Raw genomic sequence first — 26,362 nt, 5'->3', positions numbered from 1 at the left:
GTGTTTATTTTTCCTAAAAAAATTATATTCTAGCCAACCTCATTCGTTTTTCGAAGAAAACATTTATTTTCAACCGAAATCGGTATGCTATAAAATCGACCTACCCAAATACACCTAAGCACTGGTGTTGCCCTTCACTCCTTCACCGACCTATCCCTGCCACGTCATACTCACCCTTTTTCTCAACACTGTTCCTCTACCCTTCACACCACCATCACTCGACTGCCAAACCCCTTCTATCTGGCCATCGTACCACTCCTCACTAAATGTGGAGATTGAAACTGTTGGAACTAATCTCATCAATACACAAAAGTTGGAAGATGCTAAATGGTTTAGCTTATTTTAGTAGGAAGATTTAGGATTTATACTAGTTTTATTTTATTTGGTTTCCTTATAGGAGTATGTTACTTGTTCTCCAAAAGGTTGTTTAGTATAAATAGAGTTATAGCTTAGAGTTTATGAACCTTCAATAATCAAAGAGTTCTTTTGTTTTTTTTTTTTTTTTTAAATCTATTGTTTGATTATGCTGAATAAGGCCTGATTTCGAACAGAAACAACTTTTTTTAATTCAATAAAAACATTTTTAATGATCTCTTGAGTACAAGAGATGATAAAACGAAGTGTTTCATGTAGGTCACTTGCTCTTTAAAAAAAAAAAAAAAGCCTTTCCCAGGCCCAATCCGAAGCTCCTTAAAGAAAGATGCCTTTCCCAGGCCCAATCCGAAGATTGTTTTACTATTTTTAAATACATTTTAGAATAAAATATTCTGATAACTAGATACTTATATTTACCACATCACATGTCGTTAATTTTAAATAAATTATTTACTATGAATGTTTGATAAATCATGAAATGTCCCTAGAATTTTCACTTCTCTGCTTTCTTATTTCATATTAGTTAGCCTGAAAATTTTCAAAAATAAATTAATATTGTAACTCATATGACTCATCCCACATAGACTTAATATATTGACACATAGACAAGTATACAAATTTAGAACTCAACTTTCACATATTCCGTGTTCAAATTAACAGATACCTTACATATCAAACTTACTAAGCTAGTAAATTATGTTTATGATGACTTGAAGGTTAAGGATTTAAATATGGAGCGAGATAAGGTGTTCGTTAAGGGGAATAAGGCTACGCTAGTAAATTACGCATCTCTAGTCTTGGTTTGCACTTGGCCAACAACGGTTCGGCCTTGGGCAGGGTGATTCCATATCCTTCAGTCATGTCAACCTTCTTTTCACTTATCCGCTCCCAATCAAAGCACTGAATCAGCAACCCGATAGTCAACGCCATCATACGAACCGCCAACCCTTCCCCTGGACAACTCCTCCTTCCAGACCCAAACGGCATATACTTAAACCCGTCTCTCATGGCTTCTAGCCCTTTAAACCTTTCGGGATTGAAGCTTTTAGGGTCAGTCCAAAACTTGGGATCTCGATGTATGGCCCATTGATTAACAAGCAACATGGTCCTGCCCGGAATGTTATAGCCGCCAATAACACAATCTTTTGATGACTCACGAGGAACTAATAACGGGCCCGCTGGATACATTCGTAATGTCTCATTTATAATGCAACGAAGATAAGGTAGGTTAACTATATCCGATTCGTCAACAAGACGATGTTTTCCTATATTTGTATCGATCTCATTTTGGGCCTTTGTTATAACATTTGGATGGTTTAGCAAAAGAGCCATAGCCCATTCCATGGTTCCAGCCGTAGTGTCAGTGCCAGCTGATAAGAAGACCTAATCACAAGTCAAAAGGCAGAAAAAGAGTTCAAAATCAGACAACAAAGAAAAATATTACCACATGGGAAGCAAGTTCACAAGTCAAAAGTAAAACTCTCTTTTTTCATTTGGATTTTAAATTATCTTTAAATATAACAAGTTTGATTAAAACATCAAAAATCATATAAATTAGACCACGTTCCATCCACTTATGTGGTTTCTCTCTTGTTACGGTATAAGGCTAAAGGGCGTGGTCATAATTCTGATGAGCTTCGATTCATATAGGTGTCATCTTACCCATGTCTCATCCACCATCTAAAATCACTGTCCTAACGATGTAATCATGACCAAAACCACTATACCCTTTATTATTTTGATTTATTTTTTAAAGTGTCAAAATTTAGGAAATAGAAAAAGGTGGCTCGTGGTAATCGTGGTTCAATCCACGCCAACCACCATGAATCATTGAGAGGAGTGATGTAGCATTCCATTTATGTTCTTACGTGACGAATCATGTTTCAACCATGACCCCACATCCTTTAACCTAACTAGTTTTCAGAGTTCTAGAACATCATGGACTTTATATAATTGCTTGCTGACTAGGTTCATATTTTTATTTTCAAAACTTCACCCATAAGATAACACTTTTCTTCAACTTCATAGACAAGTGACATTGGAAGAAAATTTAGGTTACTTTTTAAAATGATTTATAATCTCAAACACATAATTTAAATGGTCCTATTTTAATCAAACAAAAAGATATATACTTTTTTATCATTAAAAGTGTAGAAAGGTTTTTAATCATAGATTCAAACAAACTAGTTGTTAAGATTGACACAATGAAAAGATTGTAATTAGTATTTAACTAGTATTAAGCACCCCGCCGTGTTGCGGCGAAGGCGAACACCAATGCCACACTATTACCATCGATCTCCAACACTGAAGTTGCAGCGTGTTAATGCTAAGAAATTAAACCGAAACGTAAAACATATAAAGAAATAACTAAGTCGATCTAGGACCGGAGCGTTACGATGAACATGTCAAACGGGAAAAAAATAGACAATGTAAAAATGTTTAACCACACACAAACGTTGCGTCGTGTTAACTCGCAAAATTATTTATAGTATTTAAATGAAATAAAAATTTGTCTTTGTATTAATGCGAAGAAATTAAACCGAAACGTAAAATACATAAAAAATAACTAAGTCGATTTAGGACCCCGAGCGTTACGATGAACCTGTCAAACGGAAAAAAATAATAGACGACGTAAAAACGTTTAACCACACACGCACGTTGCGTTGTGTTAACTCGCAAAATTATTTATAATGTTTAAATGAAATACAAGTTTGTCTTTAGTGGATACAAGTCACTAAGCATTATGGTACCACCCATAATGCATAGATGTGTTGCAAATTAGATTTATATACTAGGAATAACGCCCGCGCCGCAACGAATAGATTAATCTAAACGTTATGTGATGCGTTAACCATATGAAAACGTGCATTTCGATATATCTGATCGAACTCAATGTCACCTATAAAAGCATGGCGATTAGATCAAAATATAAAGTAAATCAAATTTATATCGTACATTCATAACGTATTATATAGGATCCGAGTTATACATAGAAAACGTAACGGGTATAACGGAAAAGATGACACCTATAATCAAAAGAGATTAATTAGAACTTTTGGAAAAAAGAAACCACATTTTGAGTCCGCCCGAATTGAAAAAAAAAAATAACGAAACATTAAAATAAGCACAAAAACAGATTATATTTGACCTCACTCATTTCCCAAAAAAGTTTACGTTGAAACATACGTCAACTCGAATTTATACCGAAACGTACATAAAATATGCACATAAATATGTTTTTTTAAACAAAAAGTATTATATTTGATCTGACTCGTTTCCAGGAAAAAAAAAGTTTACGTCAAAACGTTGAGCAAATCAAATTCATATCGACACATACATAAAAATATGCACGTAAAAATAGGTTTTTTTTAAGTAAAGGAGGTATAAGGGTGAACTCGAAACAAATTATTTTTAATAAAAAATTAATAGATTAAATACGTTTGTAAAATCGTGCCAAGTATCCCTAATGCCACACAACCAACAACAAAAGAGCTCGTAAAATAAAAGAAAAAAAAGAAAAAGAAAAAATAACACTGAACGAAAAACATACGTAAAATCGTTGAATCAAACACACCCGTTGCGGTGTGTTAATACGAAGAAATTAGACCGAAACGTAAAATGTAGAAAGAAAAAACTAAGTTGATTTAGGGCCCCACACGTTGGAACGAACTTGTCAAACGTAGAATAATAGACATGTTGCAACGGGCCTGTCAAACGGGAAAAACAGACAAAAAACGTTGAACCACAGAGACACACAGTTGCGACGTGTTAACTCGCGAAATTTTAAACGAAACGTAAAACTTACAAAAGATGAAAAAAGTTGGAAATAAAAAAGTGTTGGGATTAACTGGAAATAATAAAAAAAACTTTGATTTAAAAGTTATAAACTTAAAGTAATAAAAATAAAAAGATAAAAACTTTGGATTGAAAATAAAAAATTAAATTTTTTTTAAAACACTCCCAATACCTATAGTACAACATCAAAAGCAACAAATGTTGATTATTTATATGTGGTAATAGTAAGTTAAATACGTAAGAGTTTGACTTATATACATGGTGGGGGGTTCATTTCAAAAGATAGCTTTTGTGTGAGAAAACGTGAAAAACTTAAATCGTTAATTTTTGTATCAATGTTTTGTATATATTTATTATTTTTAATTAATTTCTACATACAAATAGAACAATGTTATATATATAAAAACGAGTAAACTGTCATTTTGGTCCCTGTGGTTTAGTTAATTTTGTTTTCTTTAGTCCAAAACTCAAACTTTTTGCATCTGGGTTTCTGTGGTTTCAGTTTTATTGCCATTTTGGTCAAAAAAATGAAATCAGGTCATATTTGTATTATAAAATCCTGTTATTTTGTCATTTTCTGCAGGGGCAAAATGATCATTTATTTTTTATAAATAAATACCATATTTTATAAGACAAATATGACCTGATTTGCCTCTGAGGAAAATGACAAAATTGCAGGATTTTATAAGACAAGTATGACCTGATTTCATTTTTTGACCAAAACGGCAATAAAACTGAAACCACGGGGACCCAGATGCAAAAGATTTGAGTTTTGGACTAAAATAACAAAAGTAACCAAACCTCAAGGACCAAAATGGCAGTTTACTCTATAAAAACTGATTAAATTATTATGCTCATATATCTTTTAATGTTCAAACTTTTTCCTACAGATCTGCAAAGTTTGTTTATATGTATATTACTTAGAGCATGCGTAGTTGTTCAATTTTCAGGCGTTTTTTTTTATAAATGCACGCCCAACCACGCCCATATATGCCCCCCCCCCCTCCCCGGGTTCAAAAAAATTGGTTTTGGCGTTTTATTTTCAATGCCCTGCTTCAATTCTGTTGGCCAATCGTCAGTTTTCATGCTTCATTTGTCCAATAACATTTTTTATTTAATTCTATTACACCACAGTGCCCACATCCCCACTACACCCATTTTAGAAAACGCCCCATAATTAGGGATGACAATCAAACCCGAACCCGCTGGGTAAACCCGAAACCCGACACATTTGGGACGGGTTTGGGACGAGTTTGGGAATAGTTTTTAATTTTTTCGCGGGTTTGGGACGGGTTTGGGATTTAGTGATATAGCCGTTTACCCGACCCAATTACCCGATAAAGTGTACCCGTTTGCTCGATTGTATAATATAATTTCTTTTATATTATTAAATATGTATATATATGATACATCCATTTTTTACACATATATGTATTCTATTCCGTATACATTGTAGTTTATTTGATATATATTTTTATAATGACAATACAAAATATAACCGGTTAGTAGTTACCCGATAAATACCCAATGAGTTTTGAGATGAGTATAACCAATGAGTAATCTTTTTAAATTAACGGGTTTACCCGAAACCCGCGGGTATACCCGATACCCGATGGGTATTTACCCGCTAGAAACCCGACGGGTTTTGGGACGGGTTTGGGACAAGCTTATCTAACCGGGTTTGGGTTTGGGATTACCTAAACCCGTCCCAAACCCGCCTCATTACTGACTAGGCTACCACATGACGTAAAACACCCAAGAGTAACACTACACATGGTCTTACACCGAACATACATGTAGATACACATCTGTAGCTTGTATAAATAAATGAAAATTGTTCATATTTTTTTTTTGATTTTCAAGATGAAGAAATTACAAGTTTTGTCCTTTATCTTTATACCATATTTCAGGCGGTGTCCTTTTCAACGAACTTTGACAGGTTTTGCCCTTTATAGGAAATTTTGTAGCATTTTTTGTCCTTTGACTCTAACCTAGTTGGTGGTGGTTCTATTGTGGTTTGGGTAGTTTAATCATTTCAACAAATTTTCTTATATTTTTACATTTTTAAGCTTGAAAAAATGTATTTTATTTTTTTTAAATTTTCTCCTCTCCTTTTTAATGTCCCATCAAATACACATATTTTATATGAATATTTAACTCTATTTTGTGGTACTTTTAAAATTTTATTATTAGAAACACTACCTAAATCATTCCCATTTGATAATTGTAGGTTTTTAAGAGCTCTGGATAAAAAGAAGTGAAGAACGATAAAAAACAAGGCAAAAATCTAGAATTCTAAACAAACCATCAAAGACACAGATACGCATGACCGTGCCAGGCTATGGGCATGGCAGTGCATTTTAATCCTATCAACAAAAGTCAACAAGTCAACCCAAATGGTGAACAAAAAGTCGAACGATGTGTGGCGGTACGCCCTTGTTCAGCTGGGCACGATCGTGGCAGAAGAAGACAAACCTTAGAAGCTTCTAGATCCGATAAAACGGACAACAACTGAAGCCCATCTGTGGACACCTGTCCATGCACAGCCGTGCACCACTGTATGCATATCCGTGCCTATAAAAAACCAGAGACAGTTTGGTACCAAAAGTACAAGAAGTAGAGGGGTTTTGTCTGGACAACTAGCTAGGCATGGTCGTGGACCACTATAGGCACGCCCATGCCCATACAAAAAAGATAAGATTTTGATGGGGTAAAATCCTATGCACAACTCTGCCACCTAGGGATGACCGTGCGCACCTAGTCATGATCAACCTTAAATAACAGCCTTTGAACCCCATTTTCACCATCTCATTCTACACCATTATCTTTTATTCACACACACACACACATACTCTCTATCCACCCTAGATTTTGGGATCATTGCACAAAATCACTTGTAATAGCATAGTTTGAGAGAGAGAAAGAAACTTGTAATCATCAATCTTCAAGAAGTTGTTAATTTTTATACTTGTTCGTCATGGTCCTTTCCATGATCATTGTTTGTGAACATGTTTGTATAACCATTCTTGACTAAACTTCTTGTATTTTTTTGTGTTGAAGAAGAAAATTGGTACAACTTAAATGTTTAAATTTTGGCAAAGTGGCGTGTTATGTTTTTGACAATTCTTTCTACCCATCTTCTTTGTTAATGGGATTTGTTCTTCAGTTATGGTCTTTGATCTTGTGAATGTTCTTAATAACTTAGTGGTGTGAAGCCTATTAGTACACTCATGGTATGTGACAACCAATATACTAGTAGGGGAATCCCATTTTGGTAGTGGTTACCCCATTTGTGATTGAAAGATCACATATTGATATTTACCCTCACTTATCAAGAACTTCATTAGAGCCTATACGATCTGTATACTAGGCTTCAATATTAAGCCAAAACTTGGTTGGCTGACATTGCTTGCACATTCTTTATGCTTGGCTTTAGCGCAAACTAAAAGTTGGTGAACTCACGTTAGAATGTGTGTGTGTGTATATATATATATATATATATATATATATAGGGTAGGGTTCTAGAGTGAACTGTGTGAACTAATCTGAGCCGCTAATTGTTTAGATTTTGAAAATTTTAATAATGGCAGTTTTATAATTATTTATATGTAAAAATAAATGAAAAGGGTATAAAGGTAAATTGTTACTTCTCTCTCCAATTAAATAATTAATTACATTCTTTCTCATTATTTTCTCTCACCAATTAACTAATTTTTTTTATTCTAAAAAATATAACCATTATATAATATATTGTTCCATCTAGAACATAATTAAAAACAATATAGAAATGAATGTACATATATGTATTATACGTATTCACAATTTAAAAACGTATGTACATATATGTACATTAACAAATATTGTTCCATCTGATCATCTTCTTTAAGTGTACATATCCGATTTGTAATGTGCACGTATGTACATTCATATTATACTTCTAAAAAAGAAGTTAATGATATGGATGTTCACCACGGTACATATGTGTATAGCAAGTATCTGAGATGATTGTTCGGCATTGTACGCATGTGTACATAACAGTTTCAACATGTATATACATATATGTACATTAACAAGTCATATTCTTAACATGTATGTACACGTATGTACACATATGTACATTATCACACCTATGTTCAGAACAAGTGTACATTATCACACAAGATTCATGATGAGTACATGAAGAATAATCATGGGTATGCAATTTAAAAAAATGAATATTTAATCCAAAAATAAAAAAATATGTAGTCAAATGTTCTGTAATGATCCATTCTTGCATGAATATGTAATTAAAAAAAATCCATTATTTTGAATTAAGAGAGATAGAGAAGATAATTATGCAATTTAAGAAAACTACCAAAATTAAAAGTGTAACTGAAATTCAATGATTAAAATAAAGATTTAAAACTAATTTATTGTATAATTACAATCCTACTCTTAACAACTAAAAAGGAAATCATTGGTTCTGATTAGTTCACACAGTTCACTATGAAGAAGTTGTTCACAAATGAACCTAATCCTATATATATATATATATATATATATATATATATATATATTATAGCGCCACCCATTAGATAATAATCAATCATCTCTACTAAGAACAAGTCACATTAGCAACATTATTACCGAGTGTCTATTCATTTGTTGGAACCGAAAAGGGTCACGATTATAAAGTGTCTATTCATAAGTTGGTAATGTTTTAAAAGAAGAAGAGTACTTAGATGTCTTTAATCTAGACCTTGCGGTGACTTTATAAACAAGCTTTCCTATAGGCTTAGAGAATGGGGTAACCTGACTAGGAGCCCTACCATTTTAACTTCAAAACTATATTTTATAAATTTAATAAAAACCCACCAGTGATCTTAGCTAGGAGCTATCTTAGCTAGGAGCTGGGTCTTTTTAAGTAAGTTCACCACACCACAATGTCAATAACTTAACCATAATTCATCCCCAGTGGATTCCAAACCTAAAGCAATGCTTCTTGTGATCTTGGTATTCTCTACTCATTACTATTACTCGTATTTATGTTCGTTTTTATATTTAGTCTACTAAACAAAACTACTAAAAGATACCTAATTAACTAGTTGGTAACAAAAGAAATGCTGAGTAGTAAATGTCATGTCTTTTGTGTTTGATACTTGGTTCTTAAATAAACTTTACTATAAACAATAGGTATACTTGCCTATTATGTGTGTTTATTCTAAGTAAAAATCATTTCTTGTAAATTTAAAATGACATAACCGTGTTCAAAAATTATTAAATTAACTACACCTCGAAACACCACATAAAGTTTTTGGCGCTATTGTCGTGGAGACGACAATTTTAAGAAATATTTTTTTTAGATACTAATCTAGTTTTTCTCCATCTTTTGTTTTTATCTTCCAGTTTTTTCATTGTTGCTAGTGTATGATCTTGTATTTTGGTTCATTTATAACTAAACTACTCACCGAACCTGAAAATTCTTCCACCAAAGATTAAGAGAAAAATCTCATTCAAAAATGGCTCTTAACAATCCGGAATGTACCATCTTCGAATTTGCTAAACCACCTATCATTGCGTTGGGTTCTATTATAGCTAGACCAAATATTGATGCCAATCACTTTGAAATGAAGTCTCTATGTCATCCACATGATCCAATCATGATGTACTTACAATGGCCTACCCGATGAAGACCCCCATGCTCATATTGCAAATTTCCTTGAAATTTGTAATACTTTCAAGCTTCACAATGTCTTACCCGATGCCATCCGATTCCGCATGTCTTTTTTTTTTTTTCACAAAAGAATCGTGGAAAGGCATGGTTAAATTCATAACAAACTGGTTCCATTACGACATGGACTGAACTTGCCCAAAAATTCCTTTCAAATATTTTCTACCCACCAAAACTACAAAGCAAAGAAATGATATTAACACCTTTGGTCAAGAAGATGGTGAATCACTTTATGAGGCGTGGGAGCGTTTCAAGGACATGCTTCGCAAATGTCCTCACCATGGACTTGAAGTTTAGCTTCAAGTCTCGTCTTTCTATAATGGGTTGACAAATCAAGCACGGCAAATGCTTGATGCAACTGTGGGATGAGTATTTGGAAACAAAAGGCCACAAGAAGCTTATGATCTCATTAAAGAAATTGCCATGAATAGCTACTAATGGCATAATCTAAGGGCAAACCGATGATCAAGACAAGGTTTATACCAAGTTAATGCAGGTACTTCACTTACTGCCCAAGTTGAGGCTTTGACCCCTCACCTCAACCAATTGAGCAAGACATAAGTTAATGCGGTCACCATCGCTTTAACACTCCACCGTAGCATGAAAATAATACCACATTTGGAAGTCGAGAAAGTTGACTTTGTCAACACTAACCGCCAACGAAACAACCTGTATAACAACACCTACAATCCGGGTTGGTAGAACCATCTAAACTTTAGTTGGAGGGAGATGAGAAACAACTCCCAACCTCCCGATTTTGGGTAACCATAAAAAAATTTCATCAAAGAAATCAAAGCCAATTCTAAGGAACCAACAACAAGCGATATGAAGAAAGGTTGCGCATGCATGAAGCCGATTTGAAGCAACAAAAAGCCTTACTTCAAACAATAGAAACCTAAATCGGTCAAGTTGCAAAGTTTGTTTCTTAAAGGCAACTACGAAAACTCCCAAGTAAAATATAAACAAACCCCAAGGAAAATGTTAGTGCCATAACTTTAAGAAACAATAAAGTCTATATAGACCCTCCATATCCTGCCGGTAATATCAACTCAGACCCACCGCTGGTGGATCTGAGACGAGTACTTGGTATTGAACCCATCCGAGAGGTAGATTCTTTGGCGACTTCAAGGCTAGCCCCGCAAAAAAATGAAAGTAATGGTCCAAGTGGCACTGAAAAAGATAGTCCACTTAGACCACCAAAGAATAGAGATCGAAAGGAATTTAGACCAAATGTGCCTTATCCGGGTTGATTAATGAAGCAAAAAACGAACAAACAATACCAAAAGTTCACCGAACTCCATAGTTAAATCCATGTGAATTTACCATTTATAGAAGTGGTTCAACAAATGCCCAAGTATGCAAAATTCTTAAAAGATTTTCTAAGCAACAAAAGAAATCTTGAGTAAGCAATTAAAGGCACGGCTAAAGAATGCGCATAGGTCATCCAATAAAGCATACCTTAGAAAATGATAGAGCTGACACAGTACTCTCTACCATGCTTTCTTGGCTATGCTCTAGCCAACCTTGGTGCAAGCATAAATTTGATGCCAACTTATATTTATTAAAACCTCAATCGTAGCACACTACAACCACTACAAGCTTCAATCGAGCTAGCAAATGCGTTCATGAAGCGATCCAATGAGATAATCGAAAATTTGCTGGTAAAAATACGAAAATTTGTTTTTCCGACCGACTTTGTCATCATGAATACGGGTGGAGACAACACAGTATATTTAATTTTGGGATGCGCATTTCTAGACACCGTTAGAGCCATGATTGATATGAATGATCGTGTTTTAACACATCATGTTGGAAATTATGAAATCAGCTACACCGTTGGAGGCAAAGAATACGTGTCAAATGATCCATTTGACATTGCTAACTTCATTGACACCAATCTCGACTATCAACTCAAAAAGCAAAAGGAGTCAAGTGGTACCTGCATGTAAGAGTCATGTAGAAGGAAATCTAAATGATACAATATGGATTGATCGCTACTGGGACACTCATCCTGCATGGATAAAGAAAAGGAACTACCGTAAGAGAAAAGGTGCTAAGGTGCGTGGGGGAATTTAAATATCCCTACCCAATGTAAGAATAGTCGCAAGTTTGGGTCCATCCAAAGACCCCCCACAAAAACGTGGCGATACCATGGAGGCAACCCGGATTTGAATAAATTGAGAAGTTGGTGCATACTGTAACACCCCGAAAATGTCAAACCACATTAGCACTAAAAGACGGGTAAAATACCGTTAGTGGTAAAACTTACCCGGTAAATATTAGGATTTAAATAATTAATCCTAATATTAAATAAGAAGTGAATAAAAGCTTTTAAGGAATAAAATGGATAAAAGGCCCGAGTTAACGGGACCTAAAATAAACTTAGTCATAAATATTCCCGAACCCGGTAAGTTAACTAGGAATATTAAACCTAGTTAACAAATGGGAATATTATTGAAAATAATTAGGTTGTGACCTAATTAATAACTAACCAAACACGAGGGACCAAAGCCGGGTAACTTGAAAATGGAATTATAAACTTAAAAATAAAACACAACACACACACACAAGAGTGTGTGTGCGTGCGTGAGATGAAGCAGGAGACAAGCTCCATGGGAGCTAACCCTAGAATCAACAAATTCACCAAATTGAAGCTCGAATCAAGATCCAAATCAATGCATGAACGCGTAGAAACGATCACCAAGTCAAGGGGATCGTGAGGTATGTTGAATTTCTAACATTCGTGAAGTTGTAAAAATTTGATAATCATCCTAATCGCGAATTAGGCATGAATTAGAGAAGCTATGGCTAGATTAGTGATGAATACTTGCTTAGGAACGAAACCCTAAGTGAAAATCATACATATGATGCTATGACTTGAATGATTTGGTGATTACCTACATGTGTGTTAAATGGGTTTATTGACAATATGAAGAACACTTGGATTAGAGTGTTAATTTGATGAATATTGATTGTTTTGAAATAAGTTCTTGATGTAGTCCATGAACACTAGACATAGAGGTTTGATTTTGATGTAAGTCTTGGTAAAGATAACTAGTTATGGACTAGTTAGTAAATAAGTAATATTATGCACATTAGGTGTTTGTTAAAATGCCTGAATGAATGTTGACATAATGTAATTATGAAAGAAACGCGTAATTGGCTAACTCGACTAACTACGTGTAATACGGAATAATATGGGTTCTAAACGTAATGTTGATTGAACTTATTGTGTGTATAATATGATCGAAGTTAGTTGACTATCGAAAGTCAAATAAACCAACATTGAAGTTGAAAAGTAGTTTCGACATACAATTCGTAGGATGGGATAGTCGTAAATGATTATGACTAACCTAACCATCTTACAATTAAAATGATAGTTTGACGCTTAGCAAGCTAGGTGAAGGCTTGGGGAAGGAAGCGGGTCAAACGAAGCAAGAATGACGGAAAAGCATAATTCGGATGCAAGGTAAGTATAGCTTACACTAGTCATATAGTTTAGAATGACCTTTTTGTTGTTTGATTCCGGACAAGACAAATGGGAAATTGAGATATGGTGTTCCCGGTGTGTAGTCGTAGGGAACAAGATAACCATAAGCGTAAAATTGAAATTTGGACACTTGTTGACAATAATCATTGGTTTTGAAAGATACATATTACGTAAGCCTTAATAGGCCAAAAAGCGTTAAGAGGTGGTTATAGTTAAAACGACCGTGCGGTGTAAATCGGAACGAGTCGTGTAGACGAGATGGCAATAAGCTTTATCTCGCCAATATCATCGGTCATTTAGACCAATGGGTCAAAAGGTGGAAATACCACTTTTTGACAATATCGACTAATGGTTTGATGAGTTGTTTGATTTCAGAAATAAATATCGAATGGATATTTACATCGCTATTACCTAGTAAATATTGAGGCAAGGTACTTAAATGGGTCAATGTAATGATCCGAGCCAGGTACGCATAATAAGAAAAACTCTCATTTAAATGTAAGGCTAATGAGAGTTAAACGAAGTCTAAATTAAGTTTTTGGTTACTTTAATAGGTAAACCAAATGTTACGGACGATGGTCATTATATTTGAAAGGCCTAGTGCCCTTTCAAATAAAAACATAGTTAAAAGATCGGAGTTGGGTTAAGCAAGTAACTAAAAGTCATTCGTCGCAAATGAAGGACTAATATTGACCAAAACGCCCTTGTAGGCTAAATTGAACAAACAACCCTTAAAGGTTGTTTGGAAATGAGTTTTACAATTAAACGATTACTTAGGAGGAGTATAGAAGTTGAAAGATGTAAAACGTTAGTCAAATGGCTCTATTCGAGTCTTTGCCGTAAAATAACTATTTGAAGGGTAATTTCTGGTATATATAAATCATCACATCGAATCCACCATAAATATAGTTGTGGTGGAAGATCCTTTGTTAAGAAATGTGGATATATGTATTTAGAAATGAATGAAAGCAATTGGTGCTTAAAATATGCTTGAATACCTCAAACGGGTCAAAATAAGCATATGGGTGAAAATGGGTTAAAGAATGTATATAATTCTATAATTGGAACCCAATATGTTAGACATCTTTGAATTTAATAGGTTTATGAGAAATAAGGGTCAAACAAACTTGTATGTTTGATAAAATCACGAACGGGTCAAATTTTGGTAAAAGAGTAATAAGCCGAAGACTTAAAAGTCTTGAATTTTATCAAGCCGGATGTTGGATTTTAACTCCATATGATGGAGAATCAAATTACAAACATGTAGGAAGAAACGTTAGGTCAAACGGATAAGCGGTTTGATAGATACGAAAGATTTCGTGTCAAATTACGGCAAAATGGAAAGGCTGAACCCAGGGTCCACCGTAATTTACGGTCCCACCGTAATTTACGGTGGAGATGAATTATTTACGGTGGTGGCCCACTGTTTTACGGTAGAAAAGCTTGAACCCAGGTGCCACCGTAAATTACGGTCCCACCGTAATTTACGGTGGAGATTTTTTATATATTTTGTTTTTTTTTTATTTAAATTGAAAAATCAATTGTTTCCCGGACATCGTTCGGACATGATTTAAACCCCGTATGACTAAAGCATTTCATGTTATTGAAATGTAGGTACTTTTGGATGCCGGAAGACGATCAAGCTCAGTGAAGAACCGAACACGATAAAGACACACGCTTCCGCACTTTGCCACGTTGTAAATTTTAAACAACGAATTCAATCACGCGATGTAGAATAACTTATAATTTGTAAAAGTTTTAGTAAACCCGTATTTATGTAGTATGTGTAGTCTTAACTACACATCTAATTGTTGGTATTACATATAAAATCGTTAATTAGTAACTAGGGTGTTACACATACAGTTGAACTAAATCAAGGACTTAAGGTTCGATTTTCATGATTACTCTTGAATTACTTCTACCACCAGGTGTACCTTCTCAATACTAGGACCTAGTAGCTTTTTATTTTTATTTCTATCTTTTAAGTATACTATTGATCCATCTAGTCATGCCAAGTGTATCTCTCGATCAAAGATAAGTCTATTACAACATTGTAGGCGGTTGTTGGTATCGACCACATGTGTTGCACCATGACTTGACTGAGAAGGTACAGTTCCTTTACCCTTACACTCACTCATTTCATGCATTAGTACATTGGGGACAATGCACATTCTAAGTGTGGGATGAAAAACACAAAAATCAACATTTAAGCAAAACTCCTAGATATGAACGCCCCCTGCCTATCACTGGGCACGGGCATGCATCTGGACGACTCAGAAGAGCTGTTTTATAAATTAAGTAACAATTTCTTTGTTATCTCATCAAACTCGACATTTTTATAGCATTTTTCAAAAAATTAAAAAAAATATATTTTCCCAAACCCTTTGAGTTCAGTAAAATAATAAAGTAAGATAACAAGAATTATGACAAGAAGAAAAAATGGAAATTATGCAATGTTTCACACTTTACCATATTCCATTGCACTGCATAGTAAGAACTTGTACGATTTATGCATTTCAATTGCCATAAACAAAGTAAAGATTGCATGAAAAGGACTGAGGAACCTAGGACTATCACCCATCTACCATCCAAAAATATCACCTTACATTCACAACCATAAATATCCCCCTAGATAGCTCTTTGAGACTTATCCCTTTTGCTTCTATCACACCATCAACCATGCATGTCTTGCTTTCATAGAAAATACTAAGGAATTGCCAAGAAAAAGATTGTTTAGAAAATTGCTAGTTCAAGAAGAAGTCTTTGGCCAACCAATCAACAAATAATTACACAAAGTGTTTGGCCAAAGGATCTACACATCAAGATTAAGAAAGGTTTTGGCCAAGTATTCAAGACAGTATAAATCATCAACAAGGCCGAGGAAAAGTTCGACATATCTTGTGGAAGTATCACCAATCTTGTAAATATCGCTACCTTAAATAAAGAGAGAAAAAACTTTTTAGTGCCGATATCTTGTGGAAGTATCACCAATCTTGAAGTCTTTTAGGGCCGATACCCTAAGACAATAACGAAGTCTTTGGTATCACCACATCAACGAAGACCACATACAATAAAGCGGAAAGAAAAGAAAGATAGTGGCACAAATTAACAATGCCACAATTCTAAAAAAGAATGACACCAAGAAGAAACGACTCCAACAAGAAGTAGATATGGGGCTGATCCTAGTAGACACTATTAGGCAAAAACTAGCCGAACGGTTCAAGAAGAGAGGGTAGTTGTAGTATTTACCAATGGAGGAGAATTAGGCAATGAGATGCAGAATGGTCTTGACGGTCTGACCTTAAAAAAAGAGTCACTAGCATTTTTCCAACTACTTTCGAAAGGCCATCATTCATTTGCCATCCATCAAAGTTTTTGACACCATTGTACCACCATCTCCACCTTTCATTACCCAAAAATACCACCCAAAGAAGCCCTCTTGATTCATGCATATTTACCAAGTGATTGGTATAGATTTGATTTGCATACAAACCTGTGACCCATGCATGCTCCTGAATTGACTTGACATTACACTTATAAACTCACCCCAAACATAGCCGAGAGTTAAGTGAACATTGTGAGGTGTGTGAGGCTATGTATAATCAAAGTCCGAGTAGGCATGTTATGATTTAACCATTATCCCAAAAATATTAAAAAATGAAACTCACTGTAGGTAGACAAGTTCTAAGATATTTGGATGGTCTAAAATTTTCTAAAAATAATTACTAGTTTACTTGAGGACAAGCAAAGGTTCAAATGTGGGGTTATGATGTGCCATCAATTATACATATTTTATATGAATATTAAATCCAATTTTATCGTACTTTTAGGAATTTATCATAGAAACACTACCTAAATCGTTCATATTTGATAATTGCAGGTTTTCAAGGGCTCTTGATAAGAAGAAATGAAAAACGATCGAAAACAAGACAAAAGTCCAGAATTCTAAAGAAACCAGCAAATGCGCACAACCATGCCAGGCAATGAACACAGTGGTGCATCAACTAGGCACATCCATGGGAGAAGAAGACAAACCTTAGAAGTTTCAAGATCCGCAAAGCTAATACCAACTGAAGCCCATGTCTGGACACCTGTTCACACACGGTCGTGCACCACTATATGTACACCCATGCCTATAACAAACTAGAGACAATTTGGTACGAAAAGTACAAGTAGATGTTATATTGAGACATTTGTCTAGGATTGGTCGTGCACAACCAAAGGCATGTCCATTCCCGTACACAAAGGACAAGATTCTGTAGAGGCGAAGTACTATGCATGACTGTACGCACCTGGTTGTGATCTGCCTATAAATATAAGCCTTTGCACCCCATTTTCACCATCACAGTCTACACCATTCTCTCTCATTCACACACACACACACATACTCTTGGATCCAGAAAGTCCACTGTATCAACCATAGAGTTTGGGAACATTGCACAAAATCACTTGTAATAGCATAGTTTAAGAGAGAAAGAGAGAGGGATATATATATATATATATATATATATATATATATATAGAGAGAGAGAGAGAGAGACTTATAATCATCAACATTCAAGAAGTTGTTGATTCTTATGCTTGTTCATCATGAACCTAGGATGATCATTGTTTGTGAACAAGTTTGTATGGCCATTCTTGGCTAAATTTCTTTTATTCATTGGATTAAAATGAAACCTAATATGAATTAAATGTTTAAACTTTTGAAAAGTGGTGGGTTATGTTTTTGACAATTCTTTCTACCCTTCATCATGGTTAATGGATTTTTTCTTCTATTTTGGTCTCTGACCTTGTGAGTGTTCTCGATAACTTAGTGGTGTGAAGCTTATTATCACACTCATGGTATGTGACAACCCATATACTAGTATGGGGATCCCATTTTGGAGTGGTTAACATTGAAAGATCACATCTTGAGGATAATCCACACTTATCAAAAGCTTCACTGGAGCATGTACGGTCTATATACCACGCTTCAATATTAAGCCAAAACTTGGTTAGATGACATCACTTGCACTGTCTTTATGCTAGGCTTTGGCGCAAACCAAGAGTTGGTAAACTCATGTGAAAATCTATACGTGTATATATATGTATGTATCTATGTATTATAACTCCATGCATTAAATAAGATCAATCAACTCTACTAAGAACAAGTCACATTAGCAACATTATTACCAAGTGTCTATGCCTTTGTCAGAAAATGGGATCATGTTTATAAAGGCTGCAAGGTGGTAATGTTGTAGCAGAACAAGAGTAGTTATAAACAAGCTTTCCAATAGGCTAAGGGAATGAGGTCACCTGACGAGGAGCCCTTCCATTTTAACTTTAAAAATATATTTTGTAAATCTAATAAAAACCCAATGATAAACTTAACTATGAACCAGGTCATTTAATTTTAAGTATGTTTACCACACCACAATTTTCACAACTTAACTATAATTCATCCTTAAAGGATTCTAAACCTAAAGCAATGCTACTTGTGATCTTGATTCTCCACTCATTACTATTACTCGCATTTATTTTCATTTTTTTTATGTTTAGTCTACTGAACAAAACAAGCAAAAATAACTAATTAACTAGTTGGTATAAAAGAATTCGGGTTTTACAATTGGTTCTTATATAATGTTTACTACAAATGTGAGTGTGTGTTTTTTGAAGGGTTTGTTACACTCTTTATTATAATGGTGCTTCAAAACATATATATAAAATGGTGTATCTTTGTTATTACAACTATACGTCTTAAATAGCACACCCATATAGTGGAAGGTTGAATGCGAAGAAACTATTTTTTGTAAGAATGCTCCATTTGATATTTGTTTTAATTTTATTGCGAGGAAATAAGGCTAAATTTGAATAATGAATTAATTTAATGAATTCCCCTAAATTAGCTAACTAAATTAAACTAATAGCCCATTTTCATAATTTACTCTTTTAAAATAAACCTAATTTATGATGAATGATAAATTTGATACGTGTAGGATAAATTATAGAATAAATATAGGATAAATTTTGATATGTGTAGATTATATGTACGACAAATTTCAATATGTGCGTGATAAATTTTAATATTTGTTAAATAAAATGTTTATAATTAATTAACTAGAAAAAATAACTAATGAGAACAGTTAAAAACTATTTAGTTTTTTAATGTTAATATCATTTGTTCTTTCTCTTCTTATGTTTCTTTTCTAAAGATCCTCCCTCATGAGAGTCTCAACAAATTTACAACTATATGTGGTGGTGGTGGCGACAGGATGAGAGGGTGGCAGGATGAGGTGGTGGTTAGGGTTTTAGGGTTAGGAAATTGAGGAAGATGAAGAGTGTATGCAATTGTTTTTTGTTTTATCTATTAAACATTTAAATAAAAGCATGAATTGACCAAAATACCCTTAAGTCAATAAACTTAATTGGAAATTTTAATCTGGTTAGTGCTAAAAGACGTAGAGTGTAACTGGTTTTGCAAATAAATGATTATGATTGTAATTATTGAAGTTAAAGGTTATCCGTTGCAATCCGATATAAACATAAAGGACCAAAAGTGTAATTTACCCTTATGTAATTTAAGCACTTTCAAATTTTTTAAACCAATTTATCATTATCTCGATCTATAGATCTTAATTAAAAAATCATCACCTCATTTACAGTTTTGCACGTGTTTACTGGGAAAGAAGACCATAAAGAAGGTTGCGATGGTGGTAGTGAAAGACACTAATGACACACTGACATGAGTAGGGTTGTTTAGTTAAACGTAAGGTAATGTTGTTTAATTAAAAGTAAGGTAATTTAGTTTTTTTTTTGAAAGGTGTAGATTGATTGGAAATCCACTACCGGCTACGCTTCAATTCTTTTTATTGGAGGCACAGCCACCCGGGTTCGAATAAGGGGGAGTGTAGTGCAGAGCCCTTCCTCGCACCTCGTGGAAACTTAATCCCGACTGCAAGGCTTGAACCCGTGACCCCGGTCAGGAATCCCACCAAGGTGGGTAAACCTTACCACCTCATTTGCAGTGAATGGGGATCGAACCTGAACTAAAGTAAGGTAATTTAGTTAAATGTTATTAAAAGTGAGAAATTAAGGATATGCTAACTTGATGACCTAACATTAAAAGTTAGGTATTTTAGTTAAAAGTTATCAAAAGTGAGAAATGAAGGTGATTTAGTTAAAAGTTATCATAGAAGGTTCAGTCCACTATTGGCCTAATTTTGCAAAGTTTGGATTAAATAGCTATCATAAATACCAAATTTTCCTACTTTAAAACATTCAAATTTTCATAATAATCCCTAAACTTATAACTAGTTTGCAAATGAGAACATAAACACAAGAGAGGGTGAGAGATCTTACCAGCACAAAGCTTCGAATCATTTCATCATTGTAGTACTCAGGTTCCGCTTCTTGAAGCGATAACAACACTTCGATCATCGTCTTCTTCGTCTTCATGTTCTCGCTTTTCGGTTTTCGCAATTGTTCGATCAATTCTTGAAAGAAAGCATCCCTCTTAACCCGAAACTCAGCAAGCTTCTTCTCCAATCCTGTCATCCCAAACCAACTCAAAAACGGCAAGTAATCAACGACATTCGTAGCGCTCGCAAGCCTAAACGTCTCGTCGAGTATCTCCCTAAACCGCCTCCCTTCGTCCACCATCTCCGAAATATCTCCACCAAAATACCTCTTCCCGGAAATCATCCTCATCATCACATTCAATGTCAACTCATAGAAAACAAACTTCACATTCACTGGGGACGAACTCGACATTAGTTTACGAACAAGAAGCTTACCCTCATCAACCCGTATGTCATGGAATTCGTTTAAACGGTGAATCGATAAGAGCTCCACCGAAGCAATGCGTCTAAGGTTGCGCCAGTTATCACCATAGGGCGACCACACAAGACTTTTCCAATCGTTTCCAGCGATCTTTCCAAATAGCATTCGAGGGCGGTTGGCGAAGGTTATATCGTTCTTGGTGAAGCATTGTTCGGCTAAGGACGGGGAGTTGATCACAAGGACTCCCCGCGAGCCGAACTGGAGGTGGAGAATGGGGCCGAATTTGGCGGAGATTTTGGCTAGGGTTCGGTAGAGTGGTGGTTTGAGAAGGTAAAGATGGCCGATTATGGGGAGTGTGGGGAAGATAGTTGGTGGGTGGTTTGAGGATTTACGGCGTATGTGGTATGTAAAGAGATATGAAGCTACAAGTAAAAGGAGGGAGATGTATAGAGATGGAATCTCCATTTTTGAAGCTTTTTGGTGGTGGTGTTAATGGTGGAATGTTGTTGTTATATAGACAAGAAGAGGAACATTGACTTGTTATACGAGAATTACCATTACCATATTATAAATTACAAACATCTTTGTGCTTAATGGAGTTGTACTCTAAGGATTGGAAGTTTTCCAAAAATTTTTTTGAGTTTTCATTTATCACAAATGTGTTAGTTAATTACACCTTTTTACAAACATGTTTGTGCTTAATGGAGTTGTATTCTAAGAATTGGGAGTTTTCCAAAAAAGTTTTTGAGTTTTCATTTATCACAAATGTGTTAGTTAATTACACCTTTTTTCCTAAGACAAATGTATAATTCTTAACTCTTAAATAGTTAATACAAATAAAAATTTCTGAGAAATTCAAGTATCCATATCATATTTGTATTTATTTCAAATAGAATATTTATTAAATCCTAGATATTATTATTATTTATATACTATTAGTTGGTAACATTGTTAGGCATTAAAACTTGTATTTTTAGCTTATAAAGTTGGACATTGCTTTATGATAAAACCATGTAATATAGTATTTATTTATATCCTATTAATTGGTAACATTGTTAGGTAGGGATGAGCACGGTACCCGTTCGGTACCGGTACTGAAAAACGAGAAAAGTGGGTACCGATACCGAATACACCGGCCATAACATGGAGCTCATGTATAATGTTTAGGGGCTGTTTGGTAACTTTTGAATGGTTAAGTGCTGAATCAGTAAGATGTCTGAACTATTAAATGCTTAAGCAGTATGAGGTCTGAACTATTAAGAGACAGTATAATACTTAACCGTTCAGAGACAAATGTCTGACAAATTCAGATTAGAGGTCTTAAACATTGAGACTTGGTATAATAGTTAATCATTCAGATGCAAATTTCTGAACCATTCAGATGCAAATGTCTGAAACATTCAGACATTTACTCACGAAACAAACAATATGAATCATTAAGTGTTGAACCAGTAAGAGGTCTGAACCATCCAGACCCTCATTAAGAGGTAAACAAACAGCCCCTTAATTATTAACTAACCCATACCGGCTGAATTTGTAAGCCCTGGCTGCAACGCAGCGGGAGCTTACATCTAGTTTGTACTATGATGGTTGGCTATTAAGTGTTTAGTGATTTTCCACGTTTGTTGGAAATGTTTTTAAGGAGATCACTTAGGCCACTCGGTGTGGCGTAGTCCGGGCCTAGCAACGCCCCCAAACACCATTTCAGGTGGCACGTCATCGTCAAGATCGGCGGTGAGTAGACGAAGAGGATGGGCAGAAGATGACAAAACCCCTCTCACACATACATATACATCCAACACACACACACACACACACATATATATATATATATAGGGTAGAGTTATCTTGAGAACGCTAAATATTGCGAGGAACCGTGAGAACGAATGAGAAAACCAATCAAAACCTAATTTTTTTTAATACAAACCTCGTTCTAATTAAAATACAACTTCAAAAAAGAATTCACAACATCAAATAATGCATTTCTCCTCTCAAAATTACTTTTACTACATTTTTTACACATGTATAAATATAACAAATTTACACATGTGTAAATGACAAACTTACACATGTGTAAATTTTCGTTATTTAAGAATTCACGTAAATTTAAACGTGTAAATTTAATTTCTAACATTGTATTCGAATAATAATGTGATAAGTGTAAAAAGAAATTTTGAATTTGAATTGTTTTTGACCAAGTTCTCCTGGTTTTTTCATTCGTTCTCACGGTTCTCGCGATATTTAGCGTTCTCATTTAAACCCTCCCCTATATATATATATATATATATATATATATATATATATATATATATATATATATATATATATATATATATTGATGTGTGTAAAATGCAACATATAAATTACATCAAATGAGGCATAAAACTAACCCCTTTTAAGTACTAATGTTGGAAAAAGAGTGTTTTTGTCTTCCTTTTGTATTTTCAGGATGAAATGAGCTCACATTCACAAAAGAAGCAAAAAGACAGCTAATTCTAACATAAATACAAGAAAAGGAACAAAAGTAGATTGCCCGAACCCTCAACGACATCCTCCCAAGCAAAGAAGAGAAAACAGAAGACTGAACACGCCCCGTGCTCAGCCAGCACGGGGCCGTGCCCAAGAAGCAGCAGAAAAGACAAACCTGTAGAAGCTTCTATTGCCCACCACGGGGCCGTGTCCAGTGAGCACGGGGGCGTGGCGAAAGTATAGCAGGCGCATTAATTGTAATTGCGAATTACAATTAATGAAAAGAGAGAGTGTCAGACGGGCACGGGGGCGTGTCCAGCGGACACGGGGCCGTGCCCAGCCTTCTGTTCAGTCTATAAATAGGAGTGCTTGGTTTCACTTCAACTCATCCCTTGGCACACCACCTCTCTCACACTTCATCCACCACCCACCACCACCATAACATCATCATCCACCACCATCATCCATTGTCCATCGTAGAGTGTGTGAGTCGTCTCGGGATCCAAGATTGATAGTAAGAGTTCTTGACAATCAAGGACATGTTTGCCTAAGTCTCTGACATCACTTGGTGAAGACAAGTGTTTAGTATAATACTTTTTATTTTTAATATTTTGCACTTTTTATTTGGTTTTGTATTAATGACTTTAATAACTAGTTGCTTATGTTGAAGGTGATCTTTCCTTATAGTTTGTCCGTGGTGTCTTGGCATTATTTTACTGTCTATATAAAATAAAAGATTTTCACCATTCATATCTCCACGGTCTATATGGAGGTATGTTGGCTACCTGGTCGGGGGTTAAGGGAACGGTTTGGTAAGGGTCTTGCCCTTGTTCAGCGTTTAGAGGTCCTGCAAGGGACCTGGGTCAAATTTAGTAGGATCTCCTTCAATGCCCATAGGTATTGGATGGCGGGGATCCAAACTCTTTGACCCCCTCACAAGTTAACTACTATTAATACTATAACCCGGCTATTTAGGACTGTATCCCTGCTGACTCAGACTACTTAGCCGAGGGTAACGTCACTGCCAAAAGCGGGGCCTACCACAATTTGCATTAATAACTTAATTCATTATCTTCCAATAATCCAACCCTTTAGGATTGTATCCTTGCTGACTCAAACTACTGGGTTGAGGGTAACGTCGCCTTCAAAAGAGGGGCCTACTACAATAACTAAGATAATCTCTTAAACAAGTGCAAAAGTGCGAAAATAATCAAAGGTTATACTAATACACGAGTCGGATCCAAGTGATTCATCTTGTCTATTTGTTTTTATTTTCTTTTTATTTTTCAGCATTTAGTTAGTTTTTATTTTTCTAGTTTAAAAACCTTTTTCTAACGTTTTGATTTGATTAGACGTCGAGGATAAACCGGTACTAAAAGCTCTTGTGTCCTTGGACGACCTCGGTATCTTACCCACAGTATACTACGTCCATGATGGGTGCACTTGCCCATATGTGTGTTTAGTGTTAGTAAATATCGTGTTTTATAAATTTAAAACTTGGCTAAAAGTGTAAAAGGGCTTAAAATATACATCAAAAATATATTACACTACACGCACATCAAGTTTTTGGCGCCGTTGCCAAGGACACAAGGATTTTAAGAAAGTTAGGAATCAACGGCCTAATCATATTTTTATTTTTCTTTTTAATTTTTTAGGATATTCTTAGTTTTTCAGCTTCTGCAGAGCTCAGCACGGGCCGTGCCCGCTGAACACGCCCCCGTGCTCAATCATTGGAACTGGCAATCCTGTTTTAAGTCAGACAGTAAGCTGAACACGGGGCCGTGCTCACTCAACACGCCCCCGTGCCCAAGATTCTCTTACTGAAAACAGAACCGTTAGATCCCGGCGGTTGGTAATTTCTGACATAAACATGAGTGATAGTAATTCTTTTTACTTTCGGCACTCTTATGGTATGTGGTGTCAATTATGTGGAGGCGAACATGAAGAATTAGAATGTTACTTTCTAAATTATAGGCCCCACTATATAGACCCACCAATTCCTTATAACCTTAAGAGGGGCGAAAGTAAAAATAAGCACTATCTCTCCCTCGAATGCGCCCAGCCAGATATTATAGAGGAAATGCTCCTTGACGAGTTATTTCAACTAGAAGAACTAATTCTAAATTGGTCAAAAGAACTTAGGAAGGATTTTATTGATCCGTCCCAAGACGATGACCATGAAGAAATGTTGGAACCGCATTCCGACAACCTCGTTGCTCCCGAAAATACCTTCATACCTAGAAAAGACTTGGACGATAGTCGTCCCTGTGCCGATTGTGCCGTGAAGGACTCTCCATCGACTTCGTTCGGTGCATACATAGACCTGAGCGATTCGGCATACACCTTCTTTAACGAGAGCCCGGGAAAGGGTTGGACTTGTCCACCTAGAATGAAAATAGGAATTACCCTCACCGACAACCTATTGCATTCTCGCCTTAGTATAGGACAATTAAGGTATCTTAGGCACTTTGTGTCACACCCCGATTTCCACGTGTCTCACCGGTGGGCCCGGTGGGGGATTACCGTGACAATGTTGGCAACAATATAGTCAAACCACACAATTATATAAATGCACAGCGGAAGCTTAAAGATAAATATATACTTCAACCTCTGGTTGTAATATCAAATGTATTACAGAAGTCGAATGTATCCACAGCGGATCAAAAATAATAAAATAATGTTCATTCAGATACGGCATCGAGTTTGCGAGACTATTCGTGATGCTTAGGAAGCTAATACCAGCCAATTTCGTATAGTACCTGCAC

The 26,362-nt window shown here is 35.3% G+C and overlaps 1 protein-coding gene and 1 non-coding gene across 2 annotated transcripts; both read right to left on the bottom strand.

Moving 5' to 3' along the window:
* Positions 1 to 951: 951 nt before the first annotated feature.
* On the bottom strand, positions 952 to 21,622 carry LOC110915188 (cytochrome P450 81Q32). The gene is made up of 2 exons (XM_022159841.2): positions 20,709 to 21,622; positions 952 to 1,758 (listed from the first exon to the last, which is right to left on the bottom strand). Exons 1-2 carry the CDS (start codon positions 21,591 to 21,593, stop codon positions 1,144 to 1,146), a joined length of 1,500 nt encoding a protein of 499 aa, XP_022015533.1. The 5' UTR covers positions 21,594 to 21,622; the 3' UTR covers positions 952 to 1,143.
* LOC118489778 lies at positions 10,061 to 10,167 on the bottom strand. Its single transcript, XR_004887792.1, has one exon. It is a non-coding gene; the product is annotated as a small nucleolar RNA R71 (small nucleolar RNA).
* Positions 21,623 to 26,362: the final 4,740 nt, after the last annotated feature.

The sequence above is a fragment of the Helianthus annuus genome, chromosome 2, assembly GCF_002127325.2.
Source record: "Helianthus annuus cultivar XRQ/B chromosome 2, HanXRQr2.0-SUNRISE, whole genome shotgun sequence".
Taxonomy (NCBI): domain Eukaryota; kingdom Viridiplantae; phylum Streptophyta; class Magnoliopsida; order Asterales; family Asteraceae; genus Helianthus; species Helianthus annuus.
The sequence above is the reverse complement of the archived record's forward strand: the minus strand, read 5'-3'. Positions and strand labels throughout refer to the sequence as shown.